The following is a 26,095-nucleotide window of genomic DNA, read 5'->3' as shown; positions in this document are numbered from 1 at the left end:
TTTATAGGTCCCATTCATTTTGTTATTTAACATATTCAATTCAAATGAGGAAACAAATATTAAAAAAAAAATGATAAAAATTGAAAAATTATGGATACTTGACAAGTAGTAGAAAAAAAGCCTAAGCTGGTGGGGCATTTCTAGTCCCCCACCTTTTCCACGGGCTCAAATTTGTAGCCCTAAAAAGTAGAGGTGCTAGTTTTTAGGGAAATATACTAATTAATCCTGTAGCAATTTTTTTTACTTCAAGGGACCACCCCTTAAAAATAGATCCCTTCATGAAACCCCACGGGTCTACTGATCTAAAATTTGTATTATATTAAACTTTTTATAAACCAGTTAGAAAGCCAACTTGAAACCTCCCATTTGTTGCTTGGATACTCTGCCATTGAACTTCCAACCCTCTTGATAACTTATCCTTCCCTAATTTAAATATTTCCAACATATTACATAAATTTATCAAACTTATTTTTTCCACAGAAAAATTGCCTGATATGGCCGAAGGAGAAATCGATGTAAACCTCACCTAGATGTATGCAATGCATGTATTGTATGGTGGAAATATTACAACAGATGTATTCTCTGACACATCATTTAGAACATAAACACAGGAGAACAAATGTGGGGCACATATGCACAGTGAATATGTGGAACAGCTGCCTAAGTACTAGTAGGACCCATTTCAAACTGCAAGATGTTAATGGACCATCGAATCAATTATTGTATGGGTGTTTCACTCGGAGTGAGATACTGGAATGTGTTTAATGTGAATACGACCACACAAATATTTTAGTCCATAGCTCACGGGTATAAGAAGAGATCCAACAACGGCCTAAAACAACTACTTTAAGACTTCATACAAGTTTTGAGTTTTGTTTGGGCTCTGCGGAGAAACTTTCTCTGCTTTGTGAGTTCAGCCATTAATGTCCTGAATTCAGTATAGCATATAAATGATATCTTCTGTGATATAACTGTAACCATATAGTGCAATTCTTCCTTTCTTGGTTGGATTGTGTTCAATAATTTTGTCCACCTTTTGGGTAGAGTAGCTCACCTCCTGAAATCAATCAAGTTGATGAAAGCTATCTGCGGGTGGAATTGTTTAGGAAGCTTTCCTTAATTTGTGGGTGAAGTAGTTTTATTGGTGTTGGAGTTGTGTTAGGAAGCTTTCTCTATCTCGAGGATAGCGTGCTTTTGTTTGTGTAGTGTTAAAAGGAGGCGGTCTCCACCTGGTGGATAGACTCCTCAATCTCCTCAAGTTTGTCTAGAGTACATAATTACTATCTCCTTAAGCCTGGAACATCCGAATATATATTTGTTTTCTTTGGGATCGAGACTCCAATAGTGTTCCAAGCTTTGGGCTCCTTTAAAATGGTAATGTTAATGCATTAGATTTCTATAATCTATTGAATATTGTTTGTAATTTTTAGATTTTATTGAGTGAGAAATTTTTGAATCAATTCGGATCACATTTCGTGATTCATCATCAGAATGCAAGAGAGAACAGGAGATATAAAATCTGAAACGTTGATGATTAATTTATTTTTTATACAATCAAATCCTAAAACTACAAACAATGTAAATGACTTTTGTTGTTTGTTTCATTTTGTTGGATTTTCTTCTCTTTTCTTTTAAAGTGTTTTAGTTTTCACTTTTTGAAGTCTCATTAATTATTCATGAATTGAGCAGGAAGAAGAACAAAATTTATCAAAGTTTGCCAGTGGGGGAGTGCTGGACAAGAAAGGAAATCCAGCAGACAAGTCTAAGACTGGTGGATGGACTGCAGCTGCCATTATTTTAGGTAATTTGGGTGCATAGCTGATTCACTTTACAGTAGATAATTGAGACCAGGTAGACAAATTATTGGCCAATGTGGATGTGAAAATGTTCAGAGTTAAGACAAATGGTAATTGAGTTTCTAATATACAGATTCATGGATGGTGTGGATCTTGAAAGACTTATAGTTGAGGTGATTCTAAATGGGTTCTAGTAGGTAGTAAGAGGACGTTATGGTTGCATAAACATTGAGTGTTTTTAGTAAGGAATTATATGGGCTGAGCTTGTTAAGAGACTCTCGAAATTATGGATAATGTGTTCCAGTTAGGAGTTTTAGTTAGATGGGTCAAAGCTAAAGCTAGAATGAGTTCAGCCATTCATAACAGTGGATTTCAAAGCATTGAGATTTTCAAGATTTGTATGGTCTTAGCTGGTATAATTCATGACAAATGTTATACAAAGGAGAATGTAAGTTCTAACCATTTTTTCTTTTTGATATATTGTTCAGGGGCGGAACTTTCAGAAAGAATGTGTGTCATAGGCATAGCATCAAACTTGGTTACTTACTTGGTTGGGAAGTTGCATCTTTCAAATGCAGACGCAGCAAATATTGTCACTAATTTTATGGGAACTCTGTATCTGTTGTGCTTATTTGGGGGATTTATAGCAGACTCCCTGCTTGGCCGTTTCAAGACAATTGCAATATTTGGCACAATTCAAGCTCTGGTAAGTCTTAAGTTTTCATGAAAAATTAATTAGTATTTCATGCACATCAGATTCATCTTAATCTGGACTTAATATTAGTGAGATAGTTACTTAATATGTTTTGCTAAACCTATTGTTGTACCATAGTATGGTTCTGGATATTGCTTTAAAATAACTTTTAGACAATTAAAATTGAACCTTTAATGAGACAAATTTACCAGAAAAATTACAATATCAAGGCAAAATCTGCTATAGCTTTCTGAGAAAACGAAGTTAGCACAAAACTTGTATAATAACGATGCTCTCTAGACTCATTTTCTTGTATTCCAAAATCGCTATAATGGATTTAGCTACCATAGAATTTAGCAGACATGTTCTGCAGACAGGACGAGCTTTAGCTTTTTCTCATTGATTAGATGATTCATTTTTTTAGCTTCTTGTACTAAGATCACATGTTGAGATGCCACTTGAACAGTCTTGTTGAAAGCCCAACCAACACTCTTTCACTCGACCTTTTGCAGAGAGCAGTAATCGCCCATACACCCATGATTGACATATTCTCACAATCCTACTTACCGAACTCACTATTGGCTTGACAGTTTTAGGTTGTAAGAGGATAAATAGATCGCATAGTAATATCCTTCTTACCAGGACAATTACATCGGTTCACCACGCACCATGCCACTCTAAGGATGACATTTTTAGACTGTCTTGAGAACATGCTTCAAATTGGTAGTCTATTTTAGATACTACTACAGGGTGTTATGATTAACAGTAGGTTGAACTCTTTTGGCTAGCTATTTGGGCACGTTTTCCTCTATTGTGGGTGAATTTTGTCTTTACTCTTTTAATTCTTCTTTTACCTAAAGCTCATTGGAGACAAGCTGAATACTCGTCTGGTCTATTCTAAGTGAGCTGTGAACATTAATATTATTTCTTTCTCTGTTTCTGTATGAGCATCATTTGTCTATCAAATTTTAAGATTACTTCATTGATGTTCTTCATCATTCTGCTTTGGTGAGCTTATTTTGAATTGAAACACGTTTATGTCGATTGATGTATGATTGGATATTTACAGGGAGTTGGTTTACTGGCCTTTTCGACCTCACTGCCAAGTTTGCAGCCTCCAGCATGCACAGATAACCACCAGTCTTGTATTCAAGCGAGTGGGAAAATGATGGCCTTTCTCTATGCCTCTCTTTACATCACTGCTTTTGGTGTAGGAGGGGTAAAATCCAACGTTTCAGGATTTGGGTCAGACCAGTTTGACAATGAGGATCCCAAGGAGCAGAGAAAAATGATCTATTTCTTCAACAGATTCTATTTCTGCATCAGCATTGGCTCCTTATTTGCAGTCACAGTGTTAGTGTACATACAGGACAATATAGGAAGGGGATGGGGCTATGGAATCCCTGCAGGTAGCATGATTTTGGCAGTGGCACTATTACTTGGAGGCTCATATCTATATAGATTCAGAAAACCTGTAGGAAGCCCTCTTACACAAATAGCCCGAGTCCTTGTTGCAGCATGGAGAAATAGGAGAATGAGTTTGCCTCCTGACCCAAGTCTCCTCAACCAGGATGGATATGGCAACGCCATAGATCCTACCAAAAGAAGAATCCTTCACACCAACCAATTCCCGTGAGTGAATTCTTGCATCAATCAATAGAACTTTTGGATTTATGTATTGGTTTTCGATTTCAGGTCTATATCATTACTATATAGATAGTAGTATATTCACTTAGTCTAGGCTAAGTTTTTTAATCATGTCTTGACAAGGTGCTTCTCTACGCAAAGAAAGCATTACGCAAGAGTGACATGGTATATGAAAGAAGTCCATCATTATACATTTCTAGAAATGACTAAAACAGGTCAAATAGCATTTTTTTCCAAAATAGGCTAATAGCGTTTTAAAGTGGACATAGATTAATGGTGTTCAAAGCTTCTCCTACTAGCAAAGTTAGAAAAAAGTTATAGCTAGCTAAAAGAAAGCATTCTCACTAACTCTTAGCTTTATTTTACCTTTTCAGGTGCCTAGACAAGGCCGCCATATTGGATCCAAACATGGTCCAAAGTTCTAAAAGTAGCCCATGGAAGCTGGCCACTGTAACTCGGGTGGAAGAAGTCAAGATGGTACTCAGACTGCTGCCTATTTGGTCTAGTTGCATCATGTTCTGGACAGTCTACTCCCAGATGACAACATTCTCAGTAGAGCAAGCCGATACCATGGACAGAAGAATCGGATCCTTCAAGATTCCAGCAGCTTCCTTGCAAATATTTTTGGTAGGAAGCATTATGCTCTTCACAACTTTAAGTGAAAAGGCCATCGTTCCCTACTTGAGGCGCTTGACAGGAAATGTGCATGGAATCACCAGCCTTCAGAGGATATCTGTGGGTCTGGTTTTATCAATCGTTGCCATGTTGGCAGCTGCTTTAGGTAATTTTCTCTGATACTACTGATCAATAGTGGGTTGTACTCTTACAAGGTTTTCTGTAATTGTTGCGGGTGAATTTTTTAACATTCTTTTTAAGTTCATTGGGGTTACTTTGTAGGTTTCTTCTCTCTATGCCAAGTTAGCTATAGGCCATTTGTGGGCATCAATCTAATATATTTGTTTCTTTGTTTTCCTTTAGTGGAGAAGAAACGCCTGGATACAGCAAAAGAACATGGACTGAGCCAAAATCAAAATGCTACTGTTCCGGTCAGTGTGTATTGGCTAGTCCCACAGTTTTTCCTGGTGGGTGCAGGGGAAGCCTTTGCCTATGTTGGTCAGCTTGAATTCTTCATCAAGGAATCCCCAGTGACTATGAAATCAATGAGCACAGGCCTTTTTCTAAGCACACTTTCTCTGGGCTTCTACTGGAGCAGCCTCTTGGTTACCATGGTCAATAAGGTCACCAAACATGGGAAGAACAGGGGTTGGCTTCCAAGCAACCTGAACAGTGGAAGATTAGATTACTTCTATTGGCTTCTTGCAGTTTTGAGTGTCATCAACCTTGTGATATTCTTCTTTTTTGCCCGCTGGTATAAGTACAAAGAGGAATGGGGAAGCAATGAAGAGGATGAGAACTCCACCAATATGAAGGAACTGAACACAAATCTAGAGAAAACAAAAACTGAAGAGCTTGAAGTATACGTGGATGTTTGAGTCAATGAAGATTCAAAGTTTTCTGTGTCACTGGAAATAAGTTCTGAAGAAATTGTAGCTGCAGAAAATCTATTTCTGCAATATCTTCAGTGATAAGCAGCGGTTTTTCATGCTACAGGCTAGCCATCAGGGTCATAGGATCTATAAGACCCCTTTATAGGAGCATAAAGTAGAGATTTCTTAAGTTTGCCATAGATATAAATACTGTTCAATTTTTTAACCTATCTGTATGAGAGGCTTATCACCACCATTAGACTACATCCTTCCAGAATAAAGAATCATCATCTAGCAGTCGAAGCAGAAACATAGACGCACATGTGAAGTATGCATGGCCTCTGTAAGATCAAACAGAAGTTGAAGACAGTAAATATCTATAAGGCCATGCGTTTTAATGACAGAAATTTTCATTGTAATTCTTAGACTCTTGTCTTGGGCACTCATTTTCAGATTGACAATTCAACAAATTGTTCTCAACGTTCCCTTACACATTTTGTGGAATGGTGAGTTGAAGTTGTGATGTAGGAATAGAAGTATCTTCTGGATTTGTGATGGGAACTGATTAGAAGATGATCGAAGATGGATTGTGTTTTCAGCCAATTTTTCTAATGTATAAAAATTTTAATTCTGAAATTTTCCAAGCTCTCTCCTCATGTCTCTTATGGGTTAGTTGTATTTTAAAGATTTTAGTGTTGATAGTAAGTAATATGATTGAATTGAATGAAATTATTCTTTAAATTAAAACGCAATAAATTATGTGATGTCATATTGGCACACCAATAAAGCATAACGTGTATTAGTCTATTCTTTTTTGGGTCTTTTTTGACACTTCAACAAAAAACATGCTAATGTGACATCATACTTGATGATTTGAACTTGCAACCTTAGTTATAAGTAGGGACCTTGCCAAGCAAACAAGTATGGAAAATGAGATTGATTTGCAATTGTCATATAGGATTTTGAGAGATGTGAAGTTAGGATGCTCAACTAAGATCTTCTCCCCTAAATATAATCATACCACCTCTAAATGTGAACAAAACTTCCAATATATTCATCATAAAAATTGTCTCTTTGATCTAGGTAGATTTTCCCATTTCCTTGAGTGTGTTATTTGTGCCATGCATCCAAAAATGAGTCTACCAAAGATTCTTGTACGTTATCTTAATCAACTTTCATGCAACTTTTCACATATTTTGCATTTGTCACTAATTGTGCAATACATTAATTAGCCCAACCTCCTTAGTAGCATCTCTAAGGATTTGAAATCGAAATCAACATCTTTGTGGTGCATTGAACAATTGATAACCCCAAGGAAGTAGGGGTTTTTTGCACACATGGCCATGATATTGATGAGTGAAAGATGCCTTTTGTTCATCCTCCCAACACGAGTATATTACATCTACCAAGGACCTAAGTAACCTTCATTTTTTCCATTAGAATGCTAATCTTGAAATAATTTTTAGCAAGATCATTATTTCTCTCAATTTTTTCTCCATAATGGCACATGTGATGGTTTTGTTTTTATTATCATTTCCCCTACCTCAAATTAATGAGAATGAGACACATGCAATAAATTTTTTGAATGGAAACAAGAATTTATTGATGGAATCGTCTATGCACATTGAATAACTTTGCCACCATGTTTGCAACATTACTAGGAGTAGTCATATAGAGGCCAACAAGGAGAAGGTAGCAGGCACAGTGTCTGCAACAACTCTTCCCGCCAATGGGGCGATTTCAAACACTGTCGATGTCGCTTCACATCCCTCAACCTCCATTGTTGTGGATCGTGGTGGCATTACCACTGGGTTGGGAAGCTTGTGTGCCTCCTCCCTTGTGCATGAAGTGGAGAACGTTTTGTCCCACCCTTGTGCCTATGTCGCTGGTGGTCAGCAAGGAATGTGACTTTCAGGAAAGTTGTCAAATGCCGCTGCTAGCCCCAAGGTCACGACAAGGGAGATGACCATTTGATGGTGGATTCATTCCTATTGCTAATGTCATTTTCCTTAATTTGAAAGCTGAGACAGAAGAGGAAATTGATCATAATGCTTATGTTCTTTCCTTACATGGTGTGATTTGTCGGTTTAGAGGTTTTTGGCCTAGCCTCCCTCAGCTACACACCTAGATCTTAGAATAGTGGGAGCCTCTTATTATTGGTAAAGTTCATATTTTCCCCATGGCTAAGGGGTTTTTTAATGCTAAGTTTGATAATGCTCAGGATAGAAACAAAATCTTATGTGATCATTATTTTAGCTGGGAGGACAAATTTTTGTTGATGATTAAGCCTTGACACTCTGATTTCAACCCTTCTTCCGAAACATTTAATAAGATCCCGATTTGGGTTTGGCTTCCTAATCTCCCCCTTCATTTATGGGTTGATCCTCTTTTAGAGGAAGCAAGTGATGCCCTTGGAGATTTTTTGATGGTAGATAATGAATCCTCTGATATTTTTCACTCCACCTTTGCTCGCATTTTGGTTGAAATGTATGTTTCAAAAGGGTTGCTTGCTGAGATTTTACTCAAATCTTCTAAGGGTTATTGGGTTCAATCTTTGGACTATGAAGGGATTCCCTTCCATTGTAGAAGATGTTTTAAAATAGGTCATGCAGCTACACAATGTGGATTTGAGAAAAAAGCAATGATGACTACATGGTTGAAAGGTGCTTCTCAACAAGATTATACGGTTGTGAAGAAATTTGAGCAACATAGGAGTTTTTCCGAGGTGGTTGCAATGGAATCTCAGGGTCTTGGAGCATCTTCTTTGGATGTCTAAATGGTGGGGTTGTTGAAGCTATCCAAGAATGTCATGTTGAAACCCCTAAAGAGCGAGAGAATGGGCTTAATGTGGCAATTTCTAGTGATAGTGTTTCGGCTATCAAATCTAGTGGCTTCTCTAATCAAGGCCATGCCTGCAGGGAGGAATACTGATGATATTTCTGAGACAATGGTTGCATGCATTCATTCTCAGGATAATGGTGTGTTGGCTTGGCATGGTAAGGCAACACAAGTGGAAGAGAGTTGGATTTATGTTAAAGGCAAGAAAGCTAAGTTCTTTAATCCTTCTTTTGACATGACTCTTAGATCCCACAAGAGTAGCTCTAAATGTAAATATTGATGCTTCTTGGTTGGGGGTTGGTTTTAGGTTGGTTGCTGGCTATTCTTTTTGTAGCTTTGTTTTAGGTTCTGGGAGCCTATTTTTTTAATTTTTTTAAAAACCCATGTATTTGGCTATGGGTGCCATTTTTACCCATGGTTGTCTAGTGCTTTCATGTTCTTAATGTTAGGACAAATTTTTGGTTGAGGGTTCTAGATCCACTCAAAATCTAATAGTAAAGGGTTTCGGGTTCCTTCAAAACCCATTTTTTCTTTAATCAAAATCATTACTAGTAGTAGTGATGCAGAAGCATCCCCAGTTCTCAGCAATCTTGCATCAACCAAAAACATTTTCCTTTCTGTTTTGTTTGCAGTTTCAGTTTTCTTTCTATGTGTCTTGGTTTTGGCTCACCGGATCCTGTGGAGTTGGATTCTACTTGAAGACTTGATCATATTTCTTTCTTTCAAATCACATCTCATTTGGATCACTTTCCGACAAGATATCACTATTGGTTTCCATGGCAGTTTCTTGTTACCGGTTGTTCCTTTGTTACCGGTTGCCTGAGACCTATTATGATGATCTACCTGAACCCATTCCAAAGCTTGCGGAGCCTTGAGCGTTGATCTCGATGTTTCTTGGTGTGTGGTCAACCTTCTGCGTTTCATCCTTTGGATTTTCCGGAGGAATGTCTTGGTGGAGGCTGACTTTGTTCATTTTGCACGTTAGATCTTGTTCTTTGGGTTTTGATCCCTTATGGGCCGACTGGATCCTTTGGATCGATATATATATTTGTAATCATGCTTTAGAATGTAATCAAGGAGAATCAATTAGAGTATCAGATAGATAGATTGTACCTAGAAGATAGATACTTCGATTCAAGGCCCTGGTTGTGACCTATTCTACCAGGCCTGTGTGCCGATATGTTGTAACCCGGTTGTTTCTGGTTGGATGTAATCAAATTTCATGCAATAAAACTATCTATTCTGCATTGCCTCCATCATATCTATGTGTTTCTATTGTGTTTACTCTTGTTGACTGGTCCAGACTGATCTCCTTGAGGTCCCTCCTCACCGGTGACTGCTTCAAGTGGTATCAGAGCGAAGTTTTCATTCTGGAGGTTGCGTGTCTTAAATTTTTGTTGTAGGGTGGCAGATTGTGGATCCGACCTACAATTGCAGAGGACTAATGTGAATCAATGGTGTGAAGAGGAACTAGGAATGGTGGAGCACGTGGGAATGCAAACCTTGCTGTGATGGAGATGTTGCGAGGAACAGTAGCCCAGTTAGAAGCCGTGGAAGCAACACAGAGAAGAGGTTGACATATTGAAGATGTAAGCGAAGATGAAGGAGAAGAAGCCCTGACAGATTAAGTGAACCTACTAGCAGTTGATTCGTATGAAGAAAGGTTTTAAGGGTTTTGAGTAGGGAGAACACTAAACCTCATTTTACCCCACCGAAATATGATGGGAAGTTAGATTCATATGCATTGATGGATTGGATCTCAAAGATGGAGAAGTATTTTGATTTTGAGAATGCTGCAGAAGAGAGGAAGGTGAAATATGCTTGTAACCAGTTGAAAGATCATGCATCTCTTTGGTGGGAGCATTTGCAAGTTGACAAACATAGAAGAGGTAAAGAAAAGATTAAGACATGGGATCAAATGATTGCTAAGTTAAAATCAAAGTTTGTCCTGGCGAATTATCAAGTGGATTTTGTTGGCATTCTACACTCTTATGAGAATAGTTGATGTTGTTATTGATGGAAACCAACTGGCAATAGATTTCTACATGCCCGACATCACATATATTATACACCAGCAGACACCGGCACCGATAGGCACTTACATCGACAACAAAGCATACTGGCACTCCAGCTAACATGGGATGAACTTTTATTTATTGTAATATAATTATCTTTTGTAAACCGACATGGTATATTGTAAAAGACCCATATATGTATGAGATCTTATAGGTCATTTGATAAGAGATATATATGATATGTATGGTAGAAAATAATTGTTTAGTGACAGCGAAGGTTTTTGGATAAGGTATCTATCTGAGCTTAAACCGGTACTAAACCTGGCATTAGAGATGTTGTTCTGAGTAGTACATTGTATTGGATTTAATTATCCATTTTGTAGTCAATGAGACTATTATTTAAGCAGTGAGCTCTAGGCTGTTGGCCTCCTTGCATGTTCAGGCCCCTTATTGTAAGTAGTATTTATTCATTGGCTAGTGAGTAAATATTATGGGTCACAAATCCCACCGAGGTATTTTCCACACCGGGTTTCCTCGTTAAATATCTTGTGTTATGGTGTGTTTCTATGTTGTCTTTGTTATTTGTGTTTACTGCATTAATTCTTATTTATTGGTACACTATTTTGGGTTTCAAAGTTATAAATAAGTTTAAATATTCACTTAACCGGCTAGACACTGATTCACCCTCCCCTCTCAGTGTCTTTGGGACTATCATCGAATCTAACAGATTTGTTCTAGAAGTTGTAGAACTTGAGACATAAGGAATCTAGTGTGAAGGAGTACATCGAAGCATTTTACAAATTGAATATCAGATCCAAACATGTTGATGATGAAGTTGAACAAATTGCAAGAAAGAACAGATTGTGGTTGTCTATACAAGATGAACTCAATATGATCAAATTGGAGTGTGTTGAAGAGGCTTACCAGTATGCACTAAAGGCTGAAGATAAATTGAACAAAAGACATGAGTAGAGATAGAGAGGTAGAGGTGGAAGGTTTACTAGAGGCATATTTCAAGGATGAAGAGGATATACCGGAGGAAGAGGAAACAATACAGATCAAAACAAGGACAAGGAAGTGAGCAAAGAAGGTAATTCATACCGGAAGGATGATAGAAATTTCTACTGAAGGAGAAAACCAGATGGTTACCGGAATGAGAACTTTGGATGACAAGACAAGAGGACATTTAGAGGAACCTACTTTAAGTGTGGAGGAGAAGGACACCGTACATTTGAATGTAAGAAGATAGAGGCTACTAGAAGATCAACAGTGGTGGAAGAAAACCCTACCAGATCAGACAATAAACCAGAACATGGAGAACTGCTGATGATGAGGAGAGATTTGTGTCATACCAGAGGAGATGAAGAACCCTTGCAGAGGAAGAATCTGTTCAAGATCAGATGTAAGGTATTCGGTAAGTGTTGTAAAGTTGTTATTGATAGTGGTAGTTAAGATAATCTTGTTTCAGAAGAAATGGTGAATAAGTTGCAATTGGAGAGATTGAAACACCCTAAGCCTTATCAGATAACAGGATTCAAGATGAACATAAGTTGTTAGTAAGTGAACAGTGTTTGGTAAAATTGAAAATTGGGAATTATCATGATGAAGTTTTGTGTGATATTATGCCTATGGATATTTGTCATCTTTTATTGGGAAGACCTTGGCAGTTTGATAGACAGCCGATACATGATGGGAGGAAGAATACATACACTATTGTGGCCAATGGGATGAAGCAAACCTTGTTACCTTTGGAGGAGCCTTTGAAGAGTGAAGTCTGTACAAATGCTAGAATTTGTTTAGTAGATGGAAGGAAATTCATGGATGGATCTAGACATGAGAATGTGTGTTTTGCCTTAATTCATAAGAAGATTGAGAGATCGGAACCGGAAGGAGAACACCTGACAAAGATAAGAGATTTGATGACAGAATATGAGGACATAATTTCAGATAATGTACCTAATGGATTACCACTTGTTAGAAGTATTAGTCATTGCATGGACTTGGTCCCGGAGATAGTTTGCCTAACAAAGCTGAACACCAGTTTACACTAGCAGAGAATGAAGAACTGAATAGACAAGTGCAGGAGCTATTGAAGAAGGGTTTGATCAGGGAGAGCTTGAGCCCTTGTGCAGTACCAGTAGTATTAGCACCTAAGAAGAATGGAGAATGGAGGATGTGTACCAATTCAAGAGCAATAAACAAGATCATAGTGAAATACCAGTTTCCTTTGCCTAGGATGGATAACATAATGGACTGTTTGAGTGAAGCAAAATACTTTACAAATATATTTTTTGAAGAGTGGACATCATCAGATCAGGATGAGAGAAGGTGATGAGTGGAAGACAACATTTAAGACAAATGAAGGACTATATAAATGGTTGGTGATGCCTTTTGGATTGACTAATGCACCAAGCAATTTCATGAGGCTGATAAATGAGATATTGAAGAAATTCTTGGGTAAGTTTGTTATTGTGTATTTAGATGACATTCTAATTTTTCAGTAGAATAAAACAGGAGCATTTGTTGTAGTTAAGACAAGTTTTACAGAGGTTGAGAGAAGAAAAGTTGCTGATCAATATCAAGAAGTATACTTTCATGAAGGATGAGTTAGTCTATTTAGGATTTGTGATATCTGAGGATGGTTTGAAGATGGACCCTGAGAAAGTGAAAGCCATTATTGAGTGGTCTACACCGGAAAGCATTGGAGAGGTAAGATCATTTCATGGATTGGCTATTTTTTACCAAAAGTTTATCAGAAATTTCAATTCAGTTTGTAACCCTATGACTGAGACCACGAGAGGAGATCAGAAGGAATTCAAGTGGACCACCAGAGAAAACAAAAGTTTTGAATTTTTGAAGCAGAAAGTGACTGAGCAACCTGTGTTAGCTTTACCGGATTTCAATAAGGTATTTCAAGTGGATTGTGATGCAAGTGGAACAACAATAGGAGCAGTTTTGAGTCAAGAAGGGAGAGTAGTAGCATATTTAAGTGAGAAATTAAATGATACCCGAAAGCGATATTCAGTGTGTGATCAGGAATTTTATGCCATAGTTCAAGCCTTGAAGAAATGGAGACACTACTCGTTGCCTAAGGAGTTTGTGTTGTATACAAATCATCAAGCTTTGCAGTATTTGAATAGTCAGAGTAAGTTGAATCAGAGACATATGAGATGGGTAGAATTCTTGTAGAGTTACACCTTTGTGTTGAAACATAGAAGTGATAAATCTAACAAAGTTGTTGATGCATTGAATAGGATAAGGAATTTGCTGACAAAGATGAGAGTGACAATATTAGGTTTTGAAGATTTGAAGACCTTGTATGATGAAGACCCAAAATTTGCAGAACCTTGGAAAACATGTAGAAAACTAGTTATGGTTGATAGGAGAAAATGGTTGGATTATTTCATTCAAGATGGGATGTTATTCAAGGGATTTCAATTGTGCATACCTAAGAGTTCCATGAGAGAGAACCTAATAAAAGTGAAACATAGTGGAGGTTTAGTTGGATATTTTGGCATTGACAAAATAGTTACATTGGTGAGTGAGCAGTACTTTTGGCCCCAGATTCATAAGGATGTTAAGAGATATGTGCAAATTTGTAGAGTTTGTCAAGTTGCAAAAGGTAGTAGTTAGAATGTGGGATTGTATAAACCTTTGACAATATTGGTAAGACCTTGGGAGGATATAAGCATGGATTTTGTACTTGGATTGCATAAGACACCGAGAGGGAATGATTCTATATTTGTGGTAGTCGATAGATTTTCAAAGATGGCTTATTTCATACCTTGTAAGAAGACATCAGATGCATTGCATGTAACAGACCTATTTTTCAAGGAAGTGGTGAGATTGCATGGATTACCTAAGAACATAGTTTCAGACAAATACACTAAGTTTGTTGGCTATTTTTGGAGAGCACTTTGGAAGAAGATGAAGACAGGTTTGAAGTTCAGTTCTACTTTTCATCCACAAACTGATGGACAAAAAAAAGTTGTTAACCAGAGTTTGGGAAACTTGTTGAGATGTTTAGTGGGAGATAAATCTGGAAGTTGGGATTTGATCCTTGCACAAGCAGAATTTGCCTACAACAATTCAGTGAATAGAAGTACCGGAAAAAACACCTTTTGAGATTGTTACTGGAGTGCATCCTAGAGGAATATCAGAATTAAGAGACATTAGTAGTGAAGATCGGAAGAGTTCATAAGCAAAAGATTTTGCAGATCACATGGCAACATTGCATATTCAGGTTAAACAACATTTGGAAGACATGAACAACAAATGTAAAGAGAAGGCAGATGAGAAGAGGAGAGACAAGGAATTTGAAGTTGGCAATGAAGTGATGGTATATTTGAGAAAAGAGAGATTCCCGGTTGGAACTTATAGTAGGTTGCAAATGAAGAAGTTTGGATCCTATAAGATTTTGAGAAAGTTCAGTTTTGGAAATGCATATGAAGTGGAGCTACCTGGTAGTCTAAGTATATCACCTATATTCAACATTGCAGATCTTCATGAGTACTATGAACCAGAATTCAGTGAGGACAGTTTTACAGAGCTTGAGAAACAATTGCCCCAAAAGGAACCAGATAAGATTGAAGAGATTTTGGACAGTAGGATTGGGCTTAGTACTCAAAACAATCAATACAAAGAATAACTTGTGAAGTGGAAGAGAATACCAGTTGAAGATTCATCTTGGATTTCTTAGGAAGAGGTAGACCGCCTTGGTTTCCCTCTGACCCCAGAAAAGTGAGAGGCTCACTTTAATTAACCCCAGATGTCTGATGCAGGAGCATCCCAGTTCTCAATAATCTTGCATCAACCACAAACACTTTCCTTTCTGTTTTGTTTGCAATTTCAGTTTTCTTTCTATGTGTCCCAGTTTTAGCTCACCAAATTCTATGGAGTTGGATTCTACTTGAAGACTTGATCATCTTTCTTTCTTTCAAACCACATCTCATTTGGATCACTTTCCAACAAGATATCACTATCAGTTTCCATGGCAGTTTCTTGTTATCGGTTGTTCCTTTGTTACCGGTTGCTTGAGACCTATTCTGGTGATCTATCAAAACCCATTTCAAAGCTTATGGAGCCTTGAGTGTTAATCTCGATGTTTCTTGGCATGTGGCTAACCTTCTATGTTTCATCCTTTGGATTTTTTGAAGGAATCTCTTGGCAAAATGCCAACCTTTCTCTTTTTGCATGTTAGGTCTTGTTCTTCGAGTTTTGATCCCTTTTGGGCTGACTAGATCCTTTGGATCAATATATATATATATATATAATTTGTAACCATGACTTAGAATGTAATCAAGGAGAATCAATTAGAGTATCAGATAGATAGACTGTGCCTAGAAGATGGATCCTTCGATTCAAGGTCTCGGTTGTGACCTATTCTACCAGGCCTGTGTGCCGGTATGTTGTAACCCTGTTGTTACTGGTTGGATGTAATCAAATTTCATGCAATAAAACTATCTATTCTACATTTCCTCCATCATATCTATGTGTTTCTATTGTGTTTACTCTTGCTAACCAGTCCAAATTGATCTCCTTGAGGTCCCTCCTCACCGGTGACTGCTTCAAGTAGTCATTATATGTTTCCCCTTGAGTTCTTTTTCCCTTGAACTAGATGGAAAAGTATGAAGTCACAACTCTTGGGAAGTTCTAGAACTGGTAGGAGTAGGACCCCTTAATGGAAAAGTATAAACTACAAGTGTTTGGTCTCCACTACAACCCCCTAGTCTATTTATTTTGACTCTTTGTTCAAGTGACAATCTCCTACATATCTCTACAACTTTTTCTTGGATATGAAGGAGGTGTGCATTAACTCTCATAATGTTATCTTGAAATTCAAGTTGATGAAAATAAAATCTCCACATCCTAATGCTCCATGTTGCCCTAGGTTTTTTATTTGTAATTTGGTTGCAAATTGTCTTTAAGATTCAACATCAACCTTTTATGATTTTTGGTAAATTCTTCTAATAACTTGGAAGGGCAATTTAAATATGCAGTACAAATAGAAGTAGTTGCCTCAAATCTCATCTCCCACATTTATACCAGAGGTCTCAAATTCAATGCCCATAGGAGGGTGAATTCACAAATATGGTTCCCACTTTTGCCAACGAAGGAATTTGGCGAAAGTGGGAACTTCGATTTTCTAGGTGTTCGAGCGAAATAGTGGTATTCGATCGAACTACCCCTAGGAATTCGAGCGAACTACGTCGCGGACATGGGTTCGCTCGAACCGCGAGTGACTTTGTACGGGCTAAAATCAAGCCTATTGGTTCGAGCGAATGAGGGTTCGCTCGAACCATAATGGATTCGAGCGAACCCCATTCGCTCGAAGTACTGTTCATTCGAACCCTCTAATTTGAGGTTTCTCCCAAAAATTTTCAGAATTCTGAAGAATTAATGACTTCGGAGCTCTGGTTCAAAGCATGAATGAAATAATCTTGATAACCCAAAAATATTAGATTGTAGTACTCGGAGCAAGCTTTCCAACGAGTATAATTTTGTTATATTTTGAATTTATTATGTTCTTGTTTTTTTAATTTTATGGAAAATTGGTTTTTCATTGAACATGAACTTCTCTGTTCAACGCATTGGAAAAAATAAGAAACTAATTCAAATTTTTTTTGAAAAATATCTATGCCCCTGGTATTGATGTCTTCTTTCTAACAAAAAAAATAAAATTGAATTTCGATTTATATAGAACAAGTTATGTGTTCAAACGTAAACCTATGTCTAAATTATGACTAGTCGGACTTCAAAACTTTATAAAATGAAAAATATTGCACATATCACTATAAAACCAAATGCAAGCCCTGGATATTGATGCTACAAACCAAAATTTAAAAAGAATTGAGTTTTTATCATTTATAGAAAAAAAGTTATACATTTCGGGAGGCACCTCACTCTTAAAAAATATAGTTTGTTGTAAAAAACTACTTTTCGAGGGAGATGGAAAATTTTTAAAAAAATCCTTAAAAAAAAATCCTTAAAAATGTATATAGAATCTGCAAACAAAATTCTAGAAATCACTAATTTATATCATCTTCAAATTTTTAATAGTTTAAAAGTTATAGTTCTCGGAAGTTGAAGATTATTTTAAAAATGTACATCTCAGTGTCAAAAGTGGCAAAAAAGTGGGAACCATTATTGTGAGTTCACCCATGATCTTTCTTGGATCTCTTCATCACTCATGCTATGAAAATTCATAATGACATTATAGGATATAGAGCATGGGCTCAAGACACAAGGATTTTCTTCTTTCTTTTTTACTTCAATTTGTATAAAGCATAGAAGTAGAGGATACATAAAAATTAGAATTCTTATTCTTCAACCCCATCAAATAATAATTCCACATTTATTTTTCTTATTTTAATTCACATAAGTGTAGAAATAGAGGATTCACAAAAGAAAGTAATCCAAATTTGATTAGTATTAGAAATTTTGATCTTAATGAACTATTTGATAATTTATGCATATTTCAAAATAAAATAATTTGTCAATGGGCCTTTGGTCTGTTGATGAAGTTGAATGGTTCTTAATGAGCCGACTAGGGACCAAGTCTTGTTGAGTGCAAGGTTCCGACATCATAAGGGATGTGGCTCATGCTCCCAAAAGATGAAGGGTATCTTACCTTTGACGGATTGACAACTACTAACTTGATCAATGTGTTGAACATTGAACACTTCACATTTTCTCTTCCTCTTTCTCATGCTCTTACTGTTGTAGCCTTGCTTTCTCTCACTCTTCCCATGTAACTTGTATCCTTGCTCAATTATTTCAAGTTTTGAAAGTGATTTGGAGTGAGAGTGTGAGGTGTATTTATGATTTATTAAGAGTATATAGGGTGTAGGTGGGGTCGATAAACTTTTAGGGTTATAATTGAGGGCATGAATATTAAGAAAAACATTTTCTTTTAAATTTTTTTTTAATGAAGGCGTGTGACATATAAGACAACCACTAGTATTAGAAACAAACAAGAAACATTTGGTAGTTTTCCTAAAGTCTTTGAGGGACATCTAGAAGCCCCCCCCCCACAATGTCCTAATAGGGGAGACATTTCATAGACACCTCCTTTTTGAGAGGGACATCCCAATGGCATCCCTTGTCTAGTGGTGGCGTTAGGTGATGGAGGTGTGATGTTTGCTAACAATCCCCAAGTCTCAAGAGTGTTCCTATTTTCTAAGATATCTCTATTTTTAGAAGTATCATCCCTTGGAAAGAACATATTTCCATAAAAAAATATTTTTTTTAATGATACTAAAAATTGTTATACAATTCAACAAGAAACAACAGTAACTACTACTATTTTTTCATCCTAATAACAATTTAAAAATGATAAAATGTTAATAAAATTAAACACCATTAAAATTTTTTTTACTTAAAATAAAATTAATAATCATCAGTTACACTATATCTGGAAAATAATAGTTATCAATCAAACTATAATAGTATAAAAACAAGTTTATAGTCCAAACAAAACCTATAAATCTAATAAATCTGGTAAATGATGATAACAAAATAGTTCTTGAAGAAGAAAATATGGTTGTCCTGTATCCCTTGGGGAAAAACTTCATCACGATGTTGTACAAATTCTTATTTTGAATAGATGAAATAGAACCAAAAGAACATTGGACAAGTGAGAAAAAATTCAGAACAATTCTCAATACATAAAGCTTGAAGAAAATGAGAATAATGCCAATCAATTCAGCCAGCCCATTGTTGAGTGAATATTTTGTCACCGGCGTACCAATGATAAAATGTGTATTTCACACACAGCTATGTTGAGACAAAGTTTCTCCTCTCATCAAGGGGAGGTTCTCTAGTAGAATTTGGGTATTTCAACAACTTTGAAAGTAAATTCGGGGGTAAGCTTAGAGCGTATAATTCTCTTTTTTCAGAATTCATGTATATCCCCTTGATGGAACTTCTTACAAAATAACCAACTAAAGAAACTTGCATACAATAACTAAATTTTCTCTAAAACCACATAAGCACAAAGTCTTATGTGATTACCATCTAACCTCCAAATCAATTACAATTATAACTTATATAGCTTGTAGCTCAAAGTCATCAAGATATATATATATATATATATATATATATATATATATATATATATATATATATATATATGAAACTTTTGATAGTCTAAAGCAACCAACAGTAGTACAAAGCATATTGCCTAATCATTGTATCACAATACTAATTCCTAAATATGAAAATAGCTCAAAGTCTATTTGCCACAATTTAGGTGCTCCCTTAATCACATGAACAAAAACGCCACCAATATCAAGGAATTAAAGAACATATATAAGAAATGAACATAGGAACATCCACTCATATAAACAATCTTCGACCCAACACAAAGTTTGGAATTAGAAGGAATTGCTCTCTTTATTTGCTTGATTGAATCTTCACAAAAAAAATCTCAAAGTCTTATTTGAGGCAACAATTCGACAGTTTTTTCTTAGCATTTAAAAGATAAATATTTACAAAGGAGGTTAGCTGAAATCGGTGAAAACAATTGGCTTTGACTGGGGAACGACCTTCACTAATGAAGGTTGTAGAATTCAAAACTCCAAGTGCCTGTATCCATTGGGCTATAGAGTCAATCAACAAAGACACAAACAACAAGACTAAAACAAAGCAACCAATTGAAAACAAGACAAAAACTTGTGCAACTGCACTTATTGAAAAAGGAAACCGACCTAACCTAAACTAACTGACCATGGAAACCTTCCTAAATAAAACCATTCATGGCCTCACCAAAGTAGCTGCCTTTCTTTAGTAGCTTGCAGTTCATTGCTTGATCATAAGTAGTCATAACCAATAGAAGCATGAACAAGTGTACCAAAACCTGATGCAACACTACTTGAAAAAGATGAACAAATTCACCTTCCTCCTCAAATAAATCACACATATTGCTGCTGATTCAAAGTGAATCAATGAACCAAGACTGCTCTTGCTTAGCTAAAAATGCATGTTTGGCCTCTTCCTCAAGTGTATCTTCAAGCTCATGTACAAGTGTGATGCAGGAGCATCCCCGGTTCATGGCAATCTTGCATCAACCAAAAATATTTCCTTTCTATTTTATATTTGTAGTTTCAACATTTTTTTCTGTGCTTCCCAGATTTGGCTCACCAGAACCCGTGGAGTTGGATTTTGCTTGAAGACTTGATCATCTTCTTTATTCCCAAACCATGGAGCATTTGGATCATTTTCCAGCAAGTTATCACTACTGGTTTTCGACATAGTTTTCTGTTACCAATTGCCTGGACCTATTTGCATTGGTGATCTACCAGATCCCTTCCGTAGCTTGCGGAGCCCTGAGCATTGATTCCGATGTTCCTTAGCATGTGGCCGACCTTTCCCCATGATCTACACTTCATCCTTTAGATTTTCTGGAGGATTTTCTTTGGCGGAGGCCGACCTTGTTGGTTTTACACAATAGGTCTTGTTCTTCAGGTTTTGATCCCTTTTTGGGCTGACCAGATCCCCTTGGATCATATAAAATCATTGTAATAGAGCATTAGATTGAAATCAAGAGGTTAGACTGAGAATAGAAGATAGATCTTAAGATTTGAGGTCCCGGTTAAGACCTATCTTATATTTTGAGCATGTTTTAGAAGGCATGTGAGTCAGTTTCTGTAACCCAGTTGTTACTAGTTGGTTGTAATCAGATTGAATTCATGATATAATTCAATCTATTTTGTATTGCCTCCATCATGTCCCTATGTTTCCGTTGTGTTTACTCTTGTTGACCAGTTTGGACTGATCTCTTTGAGGTCCCTCCTAGTCAGTGACTGCTTCAAGTGGTATCAGAGAAAGCTTTCATTCTGGAGATTGCATGGTCTTGAGAATTTTGTTGTAGGGTGGTGGACTGTGGATCCAACCTGCAGCTGCAGAGGACTGGCGTAAAGATGGCGTGAAGAGAGGAATGGTGGAGCGCATGGGAATGCAGACCTTGTTGTGATAGAAATGTTGCAAGGAATAGAAGCCTGGCTGGAAGTCGTGGAGACAACCCAGAGAAGAGGCTGACATATTGAATATGTAAGTGAAGATGAAGGAGAAGAAGCCCCGGTAGAACAAGTAAACCCACTGGCAGTTGATCCAGATGGGGAAAGGTTTCTGAGAGTTTTGAGTAGGGCGAATACTTAACCTTATTTTACCCCACTGGAATATGATGGAAGGTTGGATTCAGATGAATTGATGGATTGGATCTCGGAGATGAAGAAATATTTTTAGTTTGAAAATATTGCAGAAGAAAGGAAGGTGAAATATGTCTGTACCTGGTTGAAAGGTCATGCATCTCTTTGGTGGGAGTATTTGCAAGTTGATAGACAAAGAAGAGGTAAAGAGAAGATCAAGACACGAGATCAGATGATTGCTAAGTTGAAATCAAAATTTATGCCTACTGATTATCAAGTGAATCTGTTCCAGAAGTTGCAGAAATTGAGACAGAAGGAATCTAGTGTGAAGGAATACATCGAAGCATTTTACAAGTTGAATATCAGATCCTGACATATTGATGATGAAGTTGAACAAGTTGCAAGATATTTGAATGGATTGCGGGTGTCTATACAAGATGAACTCAATTTGATCAAATTACAGAGTGTTGAAGAGGCTTAACAATATGCCCTAAAGGCATAAGAGAAGCTTAAAAAAAACATGAGTAGAGGCAGAGAGGCAGAGGTGGAAGGTTATTCAGAGGAAGATTTCAAGGAGGAAGAGGATATACCGGAGGTAGAGGAACATGTATGAATCAGAACAAGGACAAAGAAGTGAGAAAAGAAGGTAATTCATACCAGAAAGATGATAGAAATTTATACCGGAGGAGAGAACCAGATGGCTACCAAAATGAGAATTTTGGAAGAGATGATAGAAGAAAAGATAGGAGAGTGTTTAGAGGAACTTTCTATAAGTGTGGAGGAGAAGGACATCATGCTTTTGAGTGTAAGAAGACAGAGAATACTGGAAGGACAATAGTGGTGGAAGAAAACCCAACCAGATCAGATAATAAACCAGAAGATGGAGAACTATTGATGATGGGGAGAGCTTCGTGTCATACCAGGAGAGATGAAGAGTCCGTACAGAGGAAGAATTTGTTCAAGACCAGATGTAAGGTATCCAGTAAGTGTTGTAAAGTTGTTATTGATAGTGGTAGTTTAGATAATCTTGTTTCAGAAGAGATGGTGAATAAGTTGAATTTGGAAAGATTGAAATACCCTAAGCTTTATTAGATAGCATGAATTCACGATGAACATAAGTTGTTAGTAAGTGAGCGATGTTTGGTGAAATTGAAAAATTAGGAATTATCACAATGAAGTCTTGTGTGATATTATGCCTATGGATATTTGTCACCTTTTGTTGGGTAGACCTTGGCAATTTGATAGATAGGCAATACATGATGGGAGGAAAAATACATACACTATTGTGGCCAATGGGATGAAACAAACCTTGTTGCCCTTGGAGGAACCTTTGAAGAGTGAAGTCTATGAATGCTAGAATCTGTTTGGTGGATGGAAGGAAATTCCTAGATGGATTGAGACATGAGAATGTGTGTTTTGCCTTAGTCCCTAAGAAGACTAAGAATCCGAAGCATGAAGAAGAAAAACCGAAAGATATAAAAGATTGTTGACAGAATATGAAGACATCATTTTAGATAATATGCCTGATGGATTGCCACCTGTGAGAAGTATCAGTCATTGCATGGACCTAGTTCTCAGAGCTAGTTTGCCTAACAAAGCTGCACACTGGATGCCACCGACAAAGAATGAAGAGATGAATAGACAAGTGCAGGAGCTGTTGAAAAAAGGTTTGATTAGAGAAAGTCTGAGCCCTTGTGCAGTACCAGTAGTATTAGCACCTAAGAAGAATGGAGAGTGGAGGATGTGCACCGATTCCAGAGAAATAAACAAGATCACAGTGAAATACCGATTTCCTTTGCCTAGGATGGATGACATAATGGATTAGAAAAGCCAAATACTTTACAAAGATAGACTTGAAGAGTGGATATCATCAGATCAAGATCAGAGAAGGAGATGAGTGAAAGACAACATTCAAGACAAATGAAGGGATGTATGAATGGTGTGTGATGCCTTTTGGGTTAACTAATGCACCGATTACTTTCATGAGGCTGATGAATGAGGCATTGAATAAATTCTTGGGTAAGTTTTTTATTGTATATTTAGATGAAATTCTAATTTCCAGGAAGAAAAAAGAGGAGCATTTGTTGCATTTGAGACAAGTTTTGCAGAGGTTGAGGGAAGAAAAGTTGTTGATAAATCTTAACAAGTGTACTTTCATGAAGGAAGAATTAGTCTATTTGGGATTTGTGATATTTGAGGATGGTTTGAAGATAGACCCTGATAAAGTAAAAGAAATTGTTGAGTGGCCTACACCAGAAATCATTGAAGAGGTAATATCATTTCATGGATTGGCTAGTTTCTAACAGAAGTTCATCAGAAATTTCAGTTTAGTTTGTAACCCTGTGATTGAGACCATGAGGGGAGATCAAAAGGAATTCAATTGGAGCATCAGAGAAGACAAACATTTTGAGCTGTTGAAACAAAAAGTGACTGAGTAGCCTATGTTAGCTTTATTGGATTTCAATAAAGTATTGCAAGTGGATTGTGATTCAAGTGGAACAACAATAGGAGCAGTCTTGAGTCAAGAAGGGAGAGCGGTAGCTTATTGCAGAGAGAAATTGAATGATGCTCGGAGGAGATATTCAATGTATGATCAAGAATTTTATGCCATAGTTCAAGCCTTGAAGAAGTAGAGACATTTGTTGGCATTTTTGATGATTATGTTGTGATTGTCATTGATGGACACACACTTTCTATGAGATCACTTTTTGTATGTATGAGTTATGCTCAACCGGTATTTGTTTCAAACTGGTATTATGTTATAGTCTTTAGACTATCCGTGTCTTGCAAAAAGTGTTTACCAATCTCAAGCGGCATGAGGACCTCAAACGGTTCGAGGATCTCAAGCGAAACGAAGCAAAGGAACTAGAAGTGGCAGTTATCATTTTCCCAGTCTTCATTTATGTCAACCGACAATTTGTTTAATAGTTAAACCGGTATTACTCTGAGTTACCAACCAATAATATGTTTACCAGTTAAACCGGTATTACTCCAAGTTACCAACTGGTAATTGGTAAAGTTGTATAAACTGATAATACTCTGTGATGAGTTACCAACTAGTATATCTTTGTGATGAGTTACCATCCATTGACACTTTGACGGTGATTTTGTGCCGTGTTACCAAATGTGTCTAGATATAATGAACCTAGGAACTTGCAATGTAATCATATTGGACCGACATGAAATCAGATTCCTTTTAAGGACATCATGTCTAGGGTTTTAGTATGTGTGTAGCTGTTAGGGTTTGTGGTGGTTGATGAGTTCTTGTATGTGCTATCTTAACAAAAAAGATCAAGTCTGTGTGTTGTAACAGAGTGTGGATTTACTAAAGACTGAAGTAATGCTGAAATGCATTAGCAATGAACTATCATGGATCTAACCAACTAGACTGTGCTATTTGCTAGATCATTCACTTGTTGATTACTCACATCTTTGACAAGTAAGAAACCCTTAATCGGGTAGGCCCAAAAAAGCCTTTGTAAATCCTCTAACAAGGTGATTCACATCTATGGATCTAAAATCCTCTCACAAGGTAGTCTTTAATTGGACTTATCTCCTAATAGAGATTGAGATTCCTAACAGGATCTGTTTTGGTAAAGAACATTGTATGACCTTAACTGGTCTGGTTACTATTCTGCAGATAGTTACTTGTGAGTTTCATCTCACCGTGGTTTTTCCCATTTGGGTTTCCACATCAAAATCTCTTGTGTTATGGTGATTGTGCTTCTGTGGGTGAATGCCTTACTTGCTGTTTGGTTTGCATTTGTGTTAACCAGTTTGTTAGTTAAACTATTATACCGGTTTACTGCTAGATTGATAAAGTGTTTGGAGTTCAGTAATTTTTGGTATACTAATTCGCCCCCCCTCTTAGTATTCATCAATTGGTATTAGAGCCAACCTTTCTATAAGTCTAACCACTTGGAAAGAGATATGGGGGAATACACTGTGAGGGAACTTACTCATTGACTCACTCAGGCTAAGCAAGCCTATGATGAACTTAAAGTCAAATATAAGGCCTCTCAAGCAAAAGAAGAGAGCATGCTGAAAACTGATGGAGCTAACTGAAAATAGTTCTTCTGATGAAGTGGACATGGAAGCCCTAGTTCAAGAAGTTGAAAAACTAATGAGTCCAATTGCAACCTAAGAAAGGAACTTGAAGGACTAACTATCATAATGTGTCAAGAGCTTGAGAACCAGAGGAAAGCTGAAGATCTGGTAAAAGACAAAGATCATGAGATCTCCAAGCTGAAGCAAGAGATCAGTGCACTTACTGCTCATCTTCATGAAAATAAAATGGAAAAGGAAGAAATGCAAGGTGAACTACACATGGTTGTTTATGAGAATGCAACCTTAAAGGAATCCAATGCTACTATTACCAAAGAACTTACTGAGTCAAAGGAAATACTTGCCAAATTCAATAAGAGCACTGTCAAGCTAGAGCAGAAGCTTGAATCAGCTAAACTGGTAAAGA

General features: G+C 36.9%; 1 protein-coding gene across 1 annotated transcript; it reads left to right on the top strand.

The window, feature by feature from the left end:
• Nucleotides 1-834: 834 nt before the first annotated feature.
• On the top strand, nt 835-6,289 carry LOC131032323 (protein NRT1/ PTR FAMILY 6.4). Its single transcript, XM_057963270.2, has 6 exons — nt 835-1,374; nt 1,690-1,801; nt 2,285-2,502; nt 3,560-4,122; nt 4,512-4,918; nt 5,116-6,289. The coding sequence occupies exons 1-6, from the start codon at nt 1,372-1,374 to the stop codon at nt 5,628-5,630; spliced, it is 1,818 nt and encodes a 605-aa protein (XP_057819253.1). The 5' UTR covers nt 835-1,371; the 3' UTR covers nt 5,631-6,289.
• The last annotated feature ends 19,806 nt before the right edge of the window (nt 6,290-26,095 follow it).

Source organism: Cryptomeria japonica, chromosome 3 (assembly GCF_030272615.1).
Source record: "Cryptomeria japonica chromosome 3, Sugi_1.0, whole genome shotgun sequence".
Taxonomy (NCBI): Eukaryota; Viridiplantae; Streptophyta; class Pinopsida; order Cupressales; family Cupressaceae; genus Cryptomeria; species Cryptomeria japonica.
Note: the sequence above shows the minus strand (reverse complement) of the source record. Positions and strands in the feature narration are given on the sequence as shown.